This window comes from Barbus barbus (assembly GCF_936440315.1).
Source record: "Barbus barbus genome assembly, chromosome: 20".
In the NCBI taxonomy this organism is placed as follows: Eukaryota; Metazoa; Chordata; class Actinopteri; order Cypriniformes; family Cyprinidae; genus Barbus; species Barbus barbus.
The window spans coordinates 1,450,730-1,470,053 of NC_136748.1; the positions used below are offsets into that span (position 1 = coordinate 1,450,730).

The 19,324-nt window shown below is 36.8% G+C and overlaps 1 protein-coding gene across 2 annotated transcripts in view; it reads right to left on the minus strand.

Moving 5' to 3' along the window:
• Nucleotides 1-4,157: 4,157 nt before the first annotated feature.
• LOC306885923 (steroid hormone receptor ERR2-like) overlaps nt 4,158-19,324 on the minus strand; it is an 87,658-nt gene continuing 72,491 nt past the window's right edge. For both annotated transcript variants that reach the window (XM_079442744.1, XM_079442743.1), the window contains exons 6-7: nt 13,081-13,350; nt 4,158-8,376 (exon numbers count right to left, since the gene is read on the minus strand). In XM_079442744.1, the coding sequence (XP_079298870.1) occupies nt 8,132-8,376; nt 13,081-13,350 (515 nt within the window). In that variant the 3' untranslated portion in view covers nt 4,158-8,131. The remainder of the gene's footprint in view (nt 8,377-13,080; nt 13,351-19,324) is intronic.

Here is a 19,324-nt window from a genome sequence, read left to right on the forward strand (position 1 = left end):
ACAGCACCACCACCGCGCTCACGGCTGATCTCCGTCCGTCTGCGTTCACTCCCATGACCCAGAGCTATTTAGTTTAGTTGCTAATTACCAAAAATGGGTCACAAAATAGATGGTCAGTGAAATGAGCTGCTGATCCTTCAGCGTCAAACCAAATGTATCGGTCATTTTAGTCTTTATTTAGTATTTATCTAAAATGAGGTTTGCAATTTTTTTCCAGCCCTGTTACAAAAATTTGGCTTAAATTTACAATTTAAAACATCACATCTAATAGTAAACATTCTCAGAACGTACTGTTCATGTATTTTTTTTTTGTTCTTCTCTAAAACATAGTTGGACATTATTAAACTTGTTAACATGTTTAAATGTTACGGTAACACTTTATTTTAAGGTCTCTTAACTAGTTGCTTATTAGCATGCATATTACTAGAATATTAACCATTTATTAGTAGTAATTAAGCACCTATTAATGCCTTATTCTACTCGACCTTATTCTACATCCCTAATCCCAATACCTAAACTTAACAACTACCTTACTAACTATTAATAAGCAGCAAATGAGGAATTTATTGAGGGAAAAGTCGTAGTTAATAGTGAATATGTGTTCCCTTTTCTAAAGTGTTACCAATGTTACTTGTTTCAGAACATTCAAAAGTAACGTTCCCATAATGTTTGCAAAATAATAAAATGGAATGTTCATGCAATGTTCACAAAACCAAGAAAAACATTTATAAAACATTAATAAACTGCATGTTAATGGGAGTGTTGGCAAAATGTTCTTAGAACATACCTGGGCTGAAACATTAAACAATAAACAAACATAAACAATAAACATTAAACAGACATCAAAACTAAACTGACAATTTAATAAACAAAACTAAATAATTATGAGATGGGTAATAGATTTGCAAGTAACATGGTTGCCAGTTCCACCTAAGCTGTAACTCATCGGTAACAACTAATCAAAGTGATATTAGTAAAAAGTAAAGTAATAATATTGTATGATTTTCAATGTTGTATGCAGTAAAGAAGGTCAAGACCTTTGAGGAACAGACAGTTAGCAACATTTTATAACAGTTTATATAACATATACTGTATCTTACAGTCCTCAAAAATTATTATTATTTTTTTTATATACAAAGTGTAATTTTATCATGAATAAACAGAAAACTGTTATGTGGACTCTTGTAAATGCTAGAATGCTGAAAGACACAAAATACCCCGTGAACCCGTCGGTGGTGAGATACTGCTCAAAAATCATCACTAGATGAAGTTTCCTGATCTGTTTCTCAAGTCAAATGTCTCATTTTAAAATAAGAATGCAGCTGTAACGTATTCAACAAGCAGAAGAAGCAGAGCCGGAGAGCAATGAGAAGTGTGCTGGACCAGGAGAAGCTCTGTTGAAAGACGAAGCCTTTTATTTTATTTCTGAAGCTGCGGCTCCCGTGGGATTTCTGCACACTCCGCTTCAGTCCTGTGTGTAATTTTAGCTCTTACTTTATGTGAAGTGTAAACTGCAGCTCAGTTCAAACACACGCGGTTCTTCCCTCGGCCATCAGCGCTGAGAGTAATGGAGATGTGTTAGGACGGAAACGAGGCCTTGAACACGTACTGATGAGGATTCACGCTTTGATGAATGCAAATCTGTCCACACCGTCAATGTGACGCAACACAGCATGCTGGGAAAACCAGCTTTGATTACAGCCAACAGCCTGGGCCAAAATCAGAATATTCACCTTGATAGCATTCAGTTTCCAACAATAGATATTAATGCTGTAGTTAATAGTGTTGCTTACACTAAAGCTTTAAGGCAGCATCCTAACTGAAGTTCTACAGAGGCAGCATCTCTGTGTCATACAGCTATAGCAGACACAGGAACACATATAAGATTCGATTCACAATAGAGTTTAAATAGAGTTTAATGTTAGCATGTTCTGAAAAACAATCTTGATAGTCCTATCATAAAGATGCACAGCATGAGAGTTGTGTAAACAGTCTGTTTTGCAGATTTTTATTTAATTTATCTTTTTTGGGGAACTGATGGCTTTTATATTGCCTTTAATGAGACTATGAAATATGTCATAAAGCATGGTTAAAAGATGAATATAAAAAATGATGGAAAAATATAACATTAGTATTAAATAGTGCTTAAATTAGGCTCTAGTAAAATTCAGTATATATATGAGGTTGGTGGATGTCTTGTCAGGATTATTGTTAGTTTATTTCTTCACTCAGAATCTCTACACAAGCAAACATCTCAGTACTTCCATGTAAAGGTTGATATGTTCATGTTAAACTCTTTGGTGGTTTTGTATTAGTTCATTTGCATGCAGAATTATGTTTGTGATTCTTTTTTGATTATTTGTAACAGGTATTGGAGCTTTTAGTTTTTCTCTTAATGAGTGTTTCTGTTGTATTTGCTGGTGTTTGAATGTTAACACTGTTTTGTAAGCCTGAGGAAAGTTGATTGAAACGTTGCTAAAAAAAATCATAATCATGCAAGATTGATTAGTATGTGATTTATACATTTTTTCAATTTGATATTAGACTTTTATCTGAAGAACGTGAATTGTGAACTATATTTTCTCTCTCTCTCTCTCTATATATATATATTATTATTATTTTTTTGAAAGAATACTTATTTTTCATATTTTATTTCAGGAACTCTTCTTTAAATGTCAGTGAAAGTGATACTTGAGATGCCTTTTGTTCTGCAGTGTATTTACACATATTTGCATTTGAGAGATATACTAACAAAAAAATAAATATAGTATAATATATATATATATATATATATAAATTTGTGTGTCAGACCTCTGTTGTGTGTGTCTTGTGTTTCCATGCCCATATTTGGTTTGTTTCCTGTCCTCGTCCTATGTGATCATTAGTTAATTCAAGTCTAGCCGTGTTTGTCTGATTATCCCATGTATATTAGTCCTGTCTGTTCTGTTAGTTTTCGTCAGGTCTACTCGTTAACCCTGGTGTTTGATGTCTGTGAGTTTGCCTTGTCCTGCCCTGTCTCCAGTAAAGTCTCTTATTTTGAGTTACATCCTCGTCTGCGTGTTCCTCGTTCCTCCCTGCTGTGTGCACCGTGACACATATGTGTGTGTGTTATACTATAAATGTTGTGTATATATGTATACACACAATAATGGCTCTGTGTAGGCCTACAGTAGACTTGAAGCTGGAGAGAGCAGTGAAACAGTGGCTGTGTCTGACACACTCCAGCAGATCAGCAGGTGTTTATCTGCAGCAGGTCCGCGTGTGTTTTTGCTACACAGCACATGTCAGTTCTGGGCTGTTTGCTCTGCTGTCTCTGGGGCTCTGCAGGTCTTTGAGGACATCCTACAGCACTTACACGTTACTACATTACTGAGCCACACTCCGTCTGAGAGACTTCAGCGGAGCAGATAAAGGTCATCATCATCCGGCTCCGCTGACCACAGTTACAGGACAGTAATGCACACGAGTCCAGCGCAGGGCTTCAGCTCTAAATACAGCCTTGTGCAGATTTATGGCATTATCAGTGTAAATATAAGATCAATTTCATTCATTAAATTCATTCATAATAGCATTTCTGTAGCTCAAACAGTAGAGCAAGCTAGTCATAAGTTTGATTCCCAGGACCTCATAAAATGTGTACTTTGAATGCAATGTAAATTGCTTTGGATAAAAACATCTTCCAAATGCATAAACCACTCCTAATATATTGTGTTGGTCAATAATCAGTTTAGAAATTGTAACAAGTAACACACACACACACACACAAACACACACACACACACACACACACACACACACACACACGTATGTTTCTGTGAATTGAGGGGACTTTCCATAGACTTCTATTACTTTTATACTGACCAAATAATATTTTCTAACCCTAAACCTACCCCTTACAGAAAACCTGTTTGCATTCTTACACTTTCAGATAAACATCATTTACTATTTTTTTCCCTCGTGGGGACCGTCAAAAATGTCAGGTTTTACTAAATGACTCGTTAGATCTTACCTGAATTGACCTCCATCATTAACCACAATGACATAGAACATGTCTTTTTGTTATTTACAACATTTCACATCATACACATTTGTTATATATTCACAAGCTATTAACTGGCAGTATGTTTGTGAGAAGAAATGAACAGAAGTCTGAAAGTGCTTTGAGAGTACGTCTTTGTTACTTTTTCATTTTTTTACATAAAAAAGAAAGTGACACAGGTGTTTGTTAAATGAACAATATTATTGTACAGTACAGCGTGGCCAAAGTGATATAATATACATAATGAATTTCTTGAGGAGAAACACAAAAGCCTTCGTCATTTTGAACATTGAGGGACCAATTCTGACCCTGACATGCTGCGGTAGAAGCAAATGAATAAATGACAGCGTTTTCCTTCCTAAACCGTGAACAGAGAGGCACAAATCAACATCCATGCCACTCACACATTTACGTGTTTTTGGGTAGATGATGAATGTGACCAAGTGTCCCGTTGTCAAAAAAGTAGAAAAAAGCACCTAAATCAGTGCAGCAAACAGGACGTGGTAAAAATGTAGTGTGCTTTGGTGGTTAGTGAGGTATGTGAGAAGTTAACCTAGTTACCTAGCGATACCAGATGTTGTGTTGCTATCCACATGACAGGAGCAGGCTAAATAAAGCACACTACGAAACAGAGGAGCATTTACAGAATGTCCAGACGTGGATGAATGATGAGGTAGCTACGTGAATGTTGCATATATGTTCATTACCGTGTGTCCATCTCAAGTGCAGGACTAACAGATGTTCATAAAACATTGCGGTACGATTGTGGTACGTTATGAATTGTGTTCTGGTGTGAATTTGCATTTGCGTGCTGTAGCTTGAAGCGTTTGTTCATGTCGTTCAGATGTGCGCTGCTTTGGCATGATGTCGGTCAGAATTGATCCCTAATGTGAATCCACACAGTTGCGCTGCATATAAAATGAATCCCTGTATTATCTTCTCTCTGGCTAACTCGTCTGGTCGGGTCGAGATTGTGGTGGGTTCAAGTTTTCTGGGAAGTGTCTGGCAATTAGAAAGCCAATGAGAGACATCAGCAATGCAGAGAGAGATTGGACCTGGGGATCGTTTCCCATATGATGACAGATCTCGCTGATTAACCACCCTGGTAACAATGCAACTAACTAGTCACTGTTTCCTGAAATTGTAGTAACATGGTCGCATCTGTGGTTGATAACAAACTAGGCCTGTCATTAATGATGTCACACTCAGGTGGTGGAGTAATAACCACTGCTAATTGATCAATTCAGGATTGCAAATAAGATGTGGTCACAATTAAAATTTCACAGGTGAAATCCAGTCAGTCCAATAGGAATCTGCGTTACTGAGAGTTTTGCACACTCACACAGTAAGCTGAAAGCTGCTTGGTTTGAAAGTGCTTCATACATTTCTATACTATTGACAATGGACCTTTTTTGCTAATTTCGTTAATGTGACCACACTTTTGATGTCAGATTATTATAGTTAATTTACACAAACAACAGAAAGCCATTCACCTTTTAAAATCTAATTATTATGCAGTACGTAATTGGTTTAAACTGATTATTCAATCAGGTCTAGTTAACTATTTGTGATTCCCATTTGATGTTTGATTTATCGCGGGTTCCTCTTATGTCATACTCTGGGGTTTGCTTAAACTTTGACTTACATGCACGCTCTTCACAAACACAGCTGATTGTTGACATACCAAAATATATAGATTGAAATGTATATAGAGTGCTGCAGCCGTGACGCTAAAACCCAGAAGACTAATTCACCACAGGTTCCCTAAAGATCTTCCCATTGGTTTTTATCATGGTATTTTTCAACAACATGAGTAAAACAAGGTCTGTGGTAAATTTAAATTGATGACACTTGGACGTTTTGCGCTACAATGTAAATTACACACCCAGAATGAAAACATGAATTTTGAAGTTGAGTTATGTTTATTTAAAAAAAAGTATGTTTGTTATAAGGAACTGCATAAGAGTGTTTGGGGACATGAGTGTGTGCATTTAACATTGGAGAACAAAATGTCCCAAGTATCATGAATTGAAGAACCCCATTACAAAACCTGGAGCCTTTGACGTCACAACTGCAGCACTCAATTGATTTAAATGCAATAAAGGCTATAGAACGTACTGCATGTTTTCTTGCTTAATGTGCAAAATGAGCATATGATATGATCTATTGAAGTCCACGTCATACCAACAAGATGCTTCTAACCTCGGGTCAAAAGTTGTACTTTCAACCACACAAGCTTGCAATGCTGTTTGCAGATGCTTGGTTTAAGAAACAGTAGCTATGTTTCCATCCACCTATTTTATGCACATTTTGGGATATCGCATAAATAACCGCTGGATGAAAATGCCAAGATGCATTAAAAATGTGCATTAAAAACGTATGCGCTCAACCAAGTAGGATAAATTTCTTAACATGCACATAAGCTACGATATAAACACTTTTACCGAATAAATTCCTTGATGCACATCAAAAAAGACGCGACTTTGCGATGGGACAGCATAACTGGACCAATCTCATTGCACAGCATCTGAAATGCTAGTTTAGTCGTTCTAAAATCCTTGAGAAAAGTCTCAAAGTGCTTTGTTATAATTAACTTCCCGAACTATGTTCCTAAAAAGCAGACTCCGAAAATAAGATCACTCATATGAGCACTCTAAAGCTTGTAATTTATTGTATACAAAAATTATTTTATACAGTGCCTTCTCCTACTGCAGCAAATGTAATTTTTCTTGGTGATATTTAGTGCTAGTTAATCAAGAAGTGACGATTTTGTTCTCTTGAAGTCACTGGATGCTTTATTCACAAATGTTTCATGCGATATTCCAATTTTGCACACAAGTTTAATTCGTAACTTTGGATGGAAACAGCTACTGAATCGCTAAAGTATGTTGGTAACGAGCATTGCTGCTTTTGGGAAGTGCACCCCAGGACACAATCAAACCCTCAGGTCCTTCAGTATCGAATCCCGACAGCGCCACAGTTCACTTCAAGTAAATGACATCACTAGCGTCTGCCGACGTCTCGGTCCACTCAGTGACACCGCTGCTGTTTTCACAGCTAATGCCTCTCGGGTGCGGGCTATTCCTAATGTATAACTCGGACTAATGGGTGTACTGTGGTCTGCTGTAAAGTGGGTCTAAGGGTAATAAGCTGTTTATAGGGCCGGTGAGTTCGAAGCGATGCTATTGTGTCAACATGAGGTCAAACACCCCTCCTGTTCAATCTGCCTGCGACTTCCAAGACCTAAAAATAAAGCTGGTGATAAAGAACTGCACCTGCCACCCACCTTCATTCAGAAACATGGCTATAAAAGTCCTGGCAGGGTCCGAGCAGAAACACCTCGTTTCCTCTGTTGGTGGCTTAACAAGCCCAAAATAGGCCGTTTGACATATAGGCATCTGATTGTTTGAACACGGAGCATCTTGGACGCCTGCCACGCATCGTAAATCCTTCGATCCCTCCACCCACCGACTACATTTAGGCCGAAACACCGACGACAACAATAACAGTAGTTTAAAAAAGCAGTACAGTGCAACACAAGAGGTGGGCGCTCCTCATCGGCTCGATTTATTGCTGAGTTACTAGAGTAAGATGACTGAGATCCCGGACGAACGTGTCACAAACGCCGTCCTCCCAGGATTCAAGAAGAGGTATTTTCAAGGACGTCAGCAAGAGTTCACATTTAGGGAAGAACCGGCAGCAGCTTCCACATCCAGCCTCGGCCAAATCCTGCCATGAATATTTACAAGTCCTCAAGGTGCCCTGGCATTGTCCGAGGGCCGGACTGAGGTTGTTGGAGACATGTACTGAGGGATAGCGGAACAAAAATGACTACTCACTCTGAAATGACTTACAGTTTCTTCCATCATATATAAGCACAGATCAAGAACAAAAAGCATTACTGTACAAGTACATAGTATTTGTTATAGATTTTTAAATTATTTTTCCATTTATATTTATGCATTAAACCAAGTTATTATTTTTTCAGGTCTTTAAAAACGTCTCAGGCTGACGAGAGACGAGCGTCCGGCAGCCCACGCGGCCGTCCTCCGCAGTCTCTGGCCCCGATGATGTCACGCGACGAGCGGCCAATCAGACCTTGGCCTCCAGCATTTCCAGGAAGAGTTTGTGCATGGGCACCTTGCCCTGCATCTTGATGCTGTAGAAGTGCTGGATGGCCTTGGTGGCCGTCTGCCGGAGCAGCGGCAGCGTCATGAGCAGCTTCCCCGCCCGCCGAGGGTCTTCTGTGTGCTGACAGCTCTCATAGTCCTGCAGCGCTTCGTGAAGGGCGTCCTGGAGCTTCTGCACCGACTCCACGTCCTCTATGTGCATGGAGTCTGTCACCAGAACAACACACATCACACACGCTGAGTATATTACCACACAGCCAATACAGCAAACATTAAAACTGCATGACGAAGTGTAAAAACTAATTTCAAAATGTCACTTTATTACATTCATTGTGCTACTTGCCATTTCTTTTTAATTATTTGTGCTATTTCTTTCAAATTATTATTAATTACAGTTTTTGTTTATTTTAATAATTAAATTGAATCAGTACAACTGTTTTCAACATTGATAATAAAAATAAATGTTTGTTGAGCAGTAAATCAGTATATTATTCTGATTTCTGAAGATCATGTGACACTGAAGACTGCAGTAATGATGCTGAAAATACAGCTGCAGATCACAGAAATAAATTTAACATATAATCACATAGAAAACAGCTGTTTTAAATTTGTAATATTTTATCAAATAAATGCACTTCAATTAAAACATTACATTTTTTTATGTGTGTATAAATACTGATATAAAAAGTATTTATTTGACAATGTTTTATATTGTAAATATTATCCTTGCTACTGTTTAGAGAATACATATATCCTGTTATTTATAGTGTCAATAATTAATAATGCACACAACACAGTGCACAAAAAACAAAACAAGAAAAACAGATTGTCTAAGTATTTTGTCTTGTTTTTCAGTACAAATATCTAAACATTTTAAAATCATGATACATTTACTTGAGATGTACAGTGTCTTAAGATTAGTTTTCTCAACTGCTTCCACACAAAGTCTTTACTCGTCACACAGTTTCTGAAAGCTGACACTCAAACAGCAGAAGCACACACCAAATCTACAAAACCAGACACTAATTCTCAGCCTTTGACTCTAACAGGAATTAATATTATGGCAAAATTGTTTGTAAATGTTTGCTTTTGAGATGTGTTTGTGATATTTTGAATGCACTGCTTCATTTTGCAAGAGATGTGAGGCATTTTGCATTTTGTGTGCAGTTCTTGGATTTGTGTGTAAAGTTTTGAAAATAGAGGAATGTGTGTTTAAACAGTAAATCAATTATGAGGCAAGTGTGTTTGAAAATGTGTGTAAGCAGCTGAAAAAAAACAAAGTATTGTTAACTAAAAAAATATATATTAAATTTAAGTGATTTCATGCTTAAAACAAACAAACAAACAGAGTCAGAAAAAAAAACATTCAAAAAGAGAATAAAATGATTTTTCTGACTCTATTGGCAGATATTGTTTCGTTTTAACCATAAACTTAATTTTTATATTTTTTCAATTAATAAGACTTAATATCTTGTCATTTTGCTTACTTTAAGACAGTTTAGATATTTGTACTGAAAAACAAGAACAAAATACTGAGGAAGAATCATGTTTTGCAGTGTGAAGCTGAGAGAGACTGAAGACCAGACCTGGACTCCTGTGTGTGTGTGTGTGTGTGTGTGTGTGTGTGTGAGGTGGAGGTTAAAAAAACACGTCTGAAGAAACAATTTCCTTGCAATCCATCAGAAAGAGCCTGTCGATATGATTGATAAACTGCTAATTACAAAATCAATGGCTATGAATTTTCACAGCTGTCAGACAGCGGCAGTCCCGCGAGAGCCATCGGACAGAGCGCGTCTCTCTCTCTCCCGTCATCCCGCGTGCGCCAAAGCCCACCATCAGCATTTTCATTTCTCAGCCAGACAAAGAGAGACAGCGGACGAGACGGCAGAATAAAACGAGGCGGAGCGTGGGCCGCATTGATCAGGCGAGGACGGGGCCTGCCTTCTGAAAAGCCAGCTGTCGATACAGGCCTGTGTCTTCTCCCCCGAACGCTCGCTGATACTCATTCCATTCGACTTTACACATTTTATTGACAGCCCTGGTGTTCCTAATGAAATGCTAAATTTAACTGTGGCGGCGGCCATTATGGAGATAGAGAGAAACGGGGAACACGGAAGCCGTTCAATTAAAAGCTCAGCGGTCTCTCACGCTCTTCTGTTTCCGCTCCCAGTGTGCTCGAGTGGACTGTACTAATAAATAAAGCATACAGTCAGAAAGCATCTTAGTATGTTTGTCTTGTTTCCATTTAAAAAAATAAAATAATAATTTGATATATATGTATATATATATAAAGATGCATTTACTAGATAAGCAAAATGACATAAGATATTTAGTCTTGATTTTATTATTTTTTTATTTTGAATAGAAACAATACAAAAATACTAAGTTTAGATCAGCCTTTTTTTCCCGCAGTGATGTATACTGTACACGGCTCCTTTTTGAGGTATTTCAGATTCTGAATTGATGCAATGTGGCATAACAGAGTAGAATAACAAATAAAAATAAAACATTAGCTATTTTGGTTTTGGCTTGTACAGTACCTTGCAAATGTATTCATACTCCTTCATTTTTTGTTTCATGTATTCATACTCCTTCAGTTCACTTAAACTGCTTTAAATTCATCAATCTACACTCCATACACCATATTGACAAAGCAAAAACAGAATTGTCACAACTTAAATTTATATAAAAAAAAACAAAAAAACTTAAATAAGTACATTGCATAAGTATTCATACCCTTAACTAAATATTTAGCTGAAGTACCTTTACAGTCTCAAGTTTTTTTTTTGTTTCATGCGACAAGCTTTGCTCATCATCATTTGGCAATTACTGTATATGCCATTCTTCTCCTCACCTCTTCACCCCTCAAGCTCTGTCAGGTTGGATGGGGGCAGACGCACATTTTCAGGTTTCTCCAGAAATATTTGATTGGGTCCTTGGGCCACTCAAGGACATTCACAGAGTCGTCTATAAGCCACTCTTGCTGTGTGCTTAGGGTCACTGTCCTGTTGGAAGGTAAACCTTCTGCCTGTCTGAGGTTCTGAATGCTCTGGACTGGGTTTTCATTAAGGCTATCTCTATATTTTGGTACATTGAGCTGTCCCTCAGTCCCTGATGCTGAAAATCAGCCCCACAGCATGAGGCTGCTACCAGCACACTTTACTTTTGGGATGGTACTCTGCAGGTGATGAGCAGAGCTGGTTTCCTTCAAACATGATGCTTGGAATTGAGGTCCATCAGACCAGAGAATCTTGTTTCTCAGAGTCTGAGGGTCCTTTAAGTGCTTTTCTGCAAATTCCAAGTGTGTTTTCATGTGTCTTCACTGAGGAAAGGATTGAGTTTGGCCACACCGCCATAAAGCCCAGATCGGTGGAGTGTTGCAGTGGTGTTTTTCCTTCTGTAGATTTCTCCTATCTCCATATACGATCATGGAGCTCAACTAGAGTGACCATCAGGTTCTTGGTCACCACTCTAACCAAAGCCCTTCTCCATCAATTGCTCAGTTTGGCCAGGAGGCCAGCTCTAAGAAGAATCCTTGTTGTTTCAAACTTCTTCCATCCTTCTATGAAGCAGAATTTTTTTTCTGAACTCTTCCCCAGATGTGTTGCTTGACTCAAACCTGTTTCTGAGCGATACAGACTGTTCTTTTGACCCCAGGGCTTGGTTTTTGCTGTAATATGCATTATCAGCTGTTGGACCTTTTAAGACGTGTGTGCCTTTCCAAATCATACCCATTCAATTGAATTTTCCACAGGTTCCTACATTCCTACAAGCAATATGAATGCTCCTGAGCTAAATTCCAACTGTCCCAGATAAGGGTATGAGTACTTATGCAATGGAATCATTTAGTTTTTTTTTTTAAAATAAATTTGCAAAGATGTTAAAAAACTTTTTTTTTTTTTTTTGCTCTACCATTATAGTGTATGGAGATTGATGTGGACAAAAGTAATTTAAAGCAGTTTAACATAAGGCAGCAACATAAAACGTGAAAAAAATGAAGGGTATGAATACTTTTGCAAGGCACTGTACATATTTTAAGTGAAAGATGATATTAATAAAAACAGTCAGTGTAAAGAACTGAGATTTACTGTGATTCCTCTCTGTTAGATCTGCTGATGGACCTGTACTGTAAATGTAAAGGATGAATGTGATGTGGTGGCATTGTGTTTGTCTTTTAACTTTTATTTAATACTTTTTATGTTACTATTTATCACTTATTTTAGTTAATTGAAATGTAGCTTAATTGATTTTCTGAGCAATTCTTGCCTAACAGTGAAATGTGTTTGAAAGGGACTAAAACATCAATAAAAATAAAATAATAAAATAATTGATTTATCTAAAAATGTGACACGTGACAGTTGGTTAGGTTAATTTGATATATATAAAAAAAAACTATATTCATAGTATCTTATGCTCATCAAGATATTGCAAAATTGTGAAATATTATTACAATTTAAAATAGCTGTTTTCTATGTGAATGTATGTTGAACTGTAATTTATGTCTGTGATCATAGCTGTATTTTCAGCATCATTACTCCAGTCTTCAGTGTCACATGATCTTCAGAAATCATAATAATATACTGATTTACTGCTCAACAAACATTTCTGATTATTATCAATGTTGAACACAGTTCTGCTGCCCAGTATTTCTGTGGAAACTGTGATACATTTTATTTTTCAGGATTCACAGCTGAATAGAAAGTTGAAAAGAACAGCATTTATTTGAAATAGAAATCTTTTGTAACATTATAAATGTTTTTACTGTCACTGTGGATTAATTTAATGTGCCCTTGCTGAATAAAAGTATTAATTTCTTAAAAAAAAAAAAATGTATGTATTCAAATAATGTATGTATAAATGTAAAACAAAAAAAACAAACAATCAAAGGAATCAGTCTAAAGCTGCTGATACCTGAGTTGGCGAGTGCGATGGCCTTCAGCGTGACGAACTCCTCCTTCTCCACCTTCAGTTTCTTGTACTTGCGCACGAGCTGTAGGATGGACACATAGAGGTCCAGCAGGCCTGTGAGACGCGAGTGCTCCTCGTCCATCACATAGTCCTCTGCATACACCAGCTCGTCCTCGTAGGGCAGCGAGCGGAACACGATGCTCAGGATCAGGATCTCCATCCATGCGCTCTGCAGTAGACTCATCTGGTCTCCCAGAGACAGGCTGGAGAAACCTGAGCAGGAGACAAGACATTCTGTACTCAATATACTGAATGAAGAAAATATACTGCACACACACACACACAGGGCAGCCCGGGGCTAGTTGTCACACAGGGAGTTTTTATTAATATTTTGAATCAGTTGAATTATTATTATTAGTAGTAGTAGTATTTTTTCCAATTGTGTCTATATGGTTTTATTTATTTTTATTTCAGTCTTAGTTTTAGTTATTTTAGTGCATTAAGTTAAACTAAATTAAAATGAGAAATGTTGCCTTGGCAACTAGCTGAAAAAAAAGAATATATATATTTTATTTCAGTTAATGTTTATTTTGTTTCAAATAACAAAAATATTTTGCAATGATTTTAAATGTAGTTTCTGTTTTAGTAAACTAATAGCCCTGCCCAGGAGAGGGGTTTCTGTACAGACACAAACCTTAAAGTCTTGACATTGAAAACATCAAACATTTAAATCAATACTGATCAGAAATAAGAGATGTGTTCATTTAACACATCACGAACTACAGAGGGGCATATTGTCACACTATATGGGGTAAGTTGTCACAACCAAAACTGCCATTAAATAGCTAATTGTAGACCTTTTAACAACATTTAAACAGTAAATCAATTATGAGGCAAGATTTTAATATATTTAGTGCAGTTTTAATGTGTAACTAACATTACAAAAAAATATGATGATTCTGAATTTTAATTTGGAGGACAGAATTCACAACAAATGTCCAGTTTAAGACATACTAAACCACTGTTAGAAAACAACGTTGTGACTGAAAAACTATAATAGCATCTCAATAATACTAAAAAAATAAAACATTAGTATGGTTTTTATGCCATTTTGTTAGATAAATGTAATTTGGGGACAAAACTGTCTCACTGCAATGCACGAGAAACCACACAAAAATACAAAACATGCTTCATTCCCCCACCAGCAATACTGTATTTAATACAGGAATTCCAGAGTAACACATATTAAAACAGGATAAGGGCATTATGATTATGCTCTTTCTTCATGTGTTTTCTTCTGTCAATAACATGTGCAGCGCATCTCCACGAGCCGTTTGCACATCACACGATCGCTCCGATGATTAAAATTATTGCTTTACAAGTGGACTAAAGCAGAGCTATCTGCCCCGTTCACCATTAAAGAGCCGATAGATTACAGTATTGATCCACTCGCCCGCCACACCTGACCCCAAACTTTCATATGAATGCAGAGATGAGCAGGTGATGTCTATCTGCCTCCGGCGGAAAACACTCTGGAGTGTTTGTGGGCCGAGAGACAGAAAGAGCCAGAGGAGAATAAGAAAGCGTCAGAAAAGAGAAGCTGAGTGTTTAATTTCCTTTATCAGACGGGCGAACAGCGGCCGGGCGTGCTGGATGATACATTAATTAACAGATTGCGATCAGGACCACGGGGGCCCCTGACAATGTGAAGAGGGATCAATAAGGGCCTTGCAATGGAGGTGCGGGATGAACGGGAGCCGTCGGAGATCAGGTCAGCGCAGACACGCTCCATACATACAGTCAGAAACACTTCACGCTACACAAAATGTGAAAGACTTCAGTGATGCGGGCTCAGGATGGGTTAACGTGAGCAGATTCATATGCATAGTGCATTGATTTAGTGCATGAATGCCACATGTCGATCACGGCCTTCTTTGACAAAACAAAGAGCCGGCCAGCGATGCCTAAACATGAAACACTGTTCACAACCCATGTTGCATCCACAGTGTGACAGTTCTGAGTTACACAGGATATCAAAGAAGAAGGAAAGATGAGACTTCATTTGAATCAAATACTATTTCAGTTTTACTACTAAAAAATGTTGTTTAATTAATTGTATTACTTTGATATTGATTATTTGTAATTGTGAAATTTGCCAGCAATTTCCGAGTGAAAATTGTTTAAAAAACGTGTAGATATTATGAAACAGTGTAGATATTATGAAACAGATTGTTATGATCAAAAATTCTGACGAGTTGCATTTGAAAATGAAATTCTGTTCAACACATATTATGCATATTTTATAAGAAATCTGAAAAGTGCTACACTGCTTGAAAAAAGCTTATGGTTAGACTAATTAACTATATTACTCAGAGGAAGAATTGTTTATTCTGATTTATTAATATTAATAAATATCAAGTCATTTTTATACAGTGTTTTACACAATACAGTTTTTTTTCAAAGTAGCTTCACATTAATAAAGAGGAAATTAATTGTTTGTCTTATAAAATTCATCATAAGAAGCAGCTCTACAGGAGACAGTGTCATTATTGAGCTTTAGTTCACTGTTGATTCATTTCAGGTTAATAAAAGTGTTGATCTTGCAAAGTTATGATTCAGATCAAATTTTGCTCTTATCCGATAGTTCAGTACAGTTAAATCAATAATATTACTGAATATTACCATTAATTGTATTTTAAACCCCTAATGTAAAACAATTTATTGAATACATATACAGTATATATATTATGTTTGTTTGAGACAGCAGTTTATGAAGCTCTGCCTCAGAGTGCTGACTTCGCTTCAAATGGGATCTATTTTATAAAAATCTGCTTTGACAGGTTGTTTCTCATGTCCATTTACTCATGTTGAAATGTTTCTGAAATCTCGTTTTTTACTCAGTGCAGAAACAGCTGCCATTGTGATCTATCTTAAGCACTAGTAAAAAATGTAATCAGTTTTTAGCTTGTTTTTATGCAGCCTAATAAAATTCATTGCTGGAAACATCTTCCATAACAAAGACAAGCTCGGCCATCTCCCCGTGATATATTTCACGCTCTCTAAATCAAAGCCAGCAATTCTGAAAATAGACAAAACCCGAAGCCTTTGCAAAAAGGCTTTTTATGACTCTGGCAGCCTTTTATAAACAAAATAGCCATAAAAAACGACACGTTTTAATCTGCCTGTATTAACAAGCTTATATTTGGAAATTTATCTCTGTCAGTTTATGGCTCTGGTTTCCTCCTCCTCCTCGTCCTGATGGTTTGTTGGTGGAGTTTGTGTGAGTTTCGCTGTCAATCAACATCCTCTCTCCAATGAAACTCTACACGGCACTGAAAATAACAATACATCATCCTTAAGACATTTGCATTGTGCCAAGGTATATGTGATGGATAAGGAGGACGTCTGTGAATGTAAGGTGATTAGAGCACCTTATTCTCACGGGAGAACATTTACAAGTTATATGATGAAGTCACGACCCAACGGCCATTAAAAAAAAACACTTAATTTAAGGCATTCACCCACAAATGTGTGGCCATGAAACCGATATGCTTTTGAAATCAAAGCACATAAACTTGAATTACACATAAAGGCCCGTCTTGTTTTTGTTTGAATTTCGTCTTGTTTTAATAAAGGCAAGATATCAAAGGTGAATAGAATAAAATTTTAACTAATATATATCACCATACTTCTACAGTGGATTTATCAACTATAAATCAGTGTGAATGATACATGAACCATGAAAACCCTCAGTAAAAACATTCAGAATATAAATAGGAATAAAATAGGGATGCACAATATTATTGGACTGATATCGGAATTGGCCGATAATGGCTTAAAATGTCAATATTGGCATCGGCCCGATATGAAAAAATATGCAGCTATGTCTTGCTGATAAGAGGAATACATTAACTCACAGGTGCTCAGGGTGTGCTAGTGATTAGATCAATTCAGCAGTGTGGCTCATTCTTGAAGCAAAGGTTTGCCTGAATGATGATTAGATTCACTCTTTTGGATCGTAAAAATTTAAATAGCCTACACAAGTAACATTTAGACTTGTGTTTCTGATTAAATAAAGCAGTAATTGATGTCATAAAATAATAAGTAGGTTTTGATTTAAAGGTCAGAATATATAGCTTGCATGAGAAAAAAAAAAATCACAAACATGACACTTGTAAATTTTATATATACTGATTTATTCATTAATGTGTAATAGGTTTTATTTTTTAAACAAATCATAAGCTCTAAAAGATTTTCAGAATTTTTACAACGTTTTTGCTTTAAACCATCTACAAATGTTAAATCTTATAAATAAAATAAAATGTTAGGGTCAACACGGCATCTTTCTGGGGGGAAAAATGCAGCGATTGATATATAGTTTATTTATATTTATTTTCAAAGCTTCAATGTGCTGTCAAAAAACCTTCATTATGGTTTATTTAATTCTAACAAATAAGTTCTTGTTAAAAACTAACCAAAATGAAAAATATTTTACTTATAATTTCTGCTCAGGAGAGACTTGGTGTTGCTTCCAAACAAAAAGGAAATATATTGGTATAGTTACTGTATCGGATAAAATTATGTAAAAAAATATCGGCATATCGGATATCGGCAAAATTCCAATATCGTGCATCTAGTGTTGTTTTTGGCAGCCTGTTTTAATTTTAGTTTTAGTCTAGTCTTTGTGTGAAGCTGTCATTTGAGTTTTTATTAGTTTTAGTCACGTTCATACTCTTTTTAGTCTAGTCAAGTTTCAGTCAACTAAAAGTCTGAGCATTTTAGTCTTATTTTAGTCAGAATTATCCATGACTATTTTCGTCTAGTTTTAGTCGACGAAAACTGATGACATTTAGTCTAGTTTTAGTCAATGAAAATTGCATTTTAGTCTCTTTTTAGTAATTCTATTTAACCCAGTCAATATAGTGTAAGTACCTAATAGCAGTGGCATACCGTGGAGTTTTAGTCAGGGCCTTCAGTAAGCAAGGTTAGTTGTGTTTAGGTTTACAGTGTTTTTTACTTCATTGTTGTTTGTCTGTATTTATGTAGCACCGTGGTCCTGCGAGACACGTCATTTCGTTCCACTGTATGTCCCCACATGTAGCGGAATGACAATAAAGCTCAACTTCAACTTCAACTGTAAACATCTTACACATCTCTGTTACAGCTAACGCAGCTATATGCATATAATGCACATATTATGCTGCACACAGGCTCTCAACAAACAATGACGGCTGATCAACTATTTTAATAGTAGGCTAGATTGGGGTGGGTTAAATGCAGAGTAAATTTCCCTACATGGTCAGTAAAAGTAATCCGCCAATACACGGGTCACTATGCACATTCATGTCACTCTAAAATGACGACGCACCCAAAGCAGCAAAACTGTACAAACTCTGGACATCCACACACCACACCACACCACAGTATTATCAACACACCACCTACACCTCCATAACAATGTGCATGATACAATACTCATCAAATAATAAAGCACTCATCTGTAACTTGTAAATAAAGTCCATGGGTCTGTCATTCCATGAAACTTTACTCGGATTTAAAAGTAAACACAGCCAACAAAATAACTTGTGCTCAGTGCTAGCTGTTAGCCACTGATAGCACTCATAGTTGCAATCATTGAAATGGCGCATAAAACGTTTGCTGGCCTTTGTTAGCAAATTCACTTTGGGTGTAGGTCTTCCTTTCTCAGTTATTCTCTTTTGTCTGCAAAAGAGCGCCTTGAAAAAGCCCATTTTAGTAGATCGGCAACAAGATCTCGTGTGGGCGCCGATGACTGCAGCTGTCATTTTCTTTACGTTTACTTTCATGTTCGTACCTTAGAAATCCCTGATTAAAGGGGCGCTGGGGGTAGCACTGGGCACGTAGCTGGACCCAGAGGGCGGGCTGTCATTGAACGTCAAAATGTGATTGGCTGATGATTCTGTCACTAATGCTTGTAACAAATCAGATGTGAATTCTTTCAACAAAAGGGTAGCACTATCTGTAGTGCTGGCCTCAGACTTTTTTTTATGTAGGATATTCCAGTTCAACCTCAACTAAACTAATCATAGGCAATTTAGTGGGCATTACACAAATGAAAATAATACATAAATAATCAATAAAAACATTTTTCACACAATTTTGTTTTTTATAGGGCCAGCAGAGAAGGCCCTGCTTCCCCTGACGGCCCACCACTGCGCTAGTAGTATAGACGAAACCAAAATTGTCTTTTAGCCAAACACATTTCAAA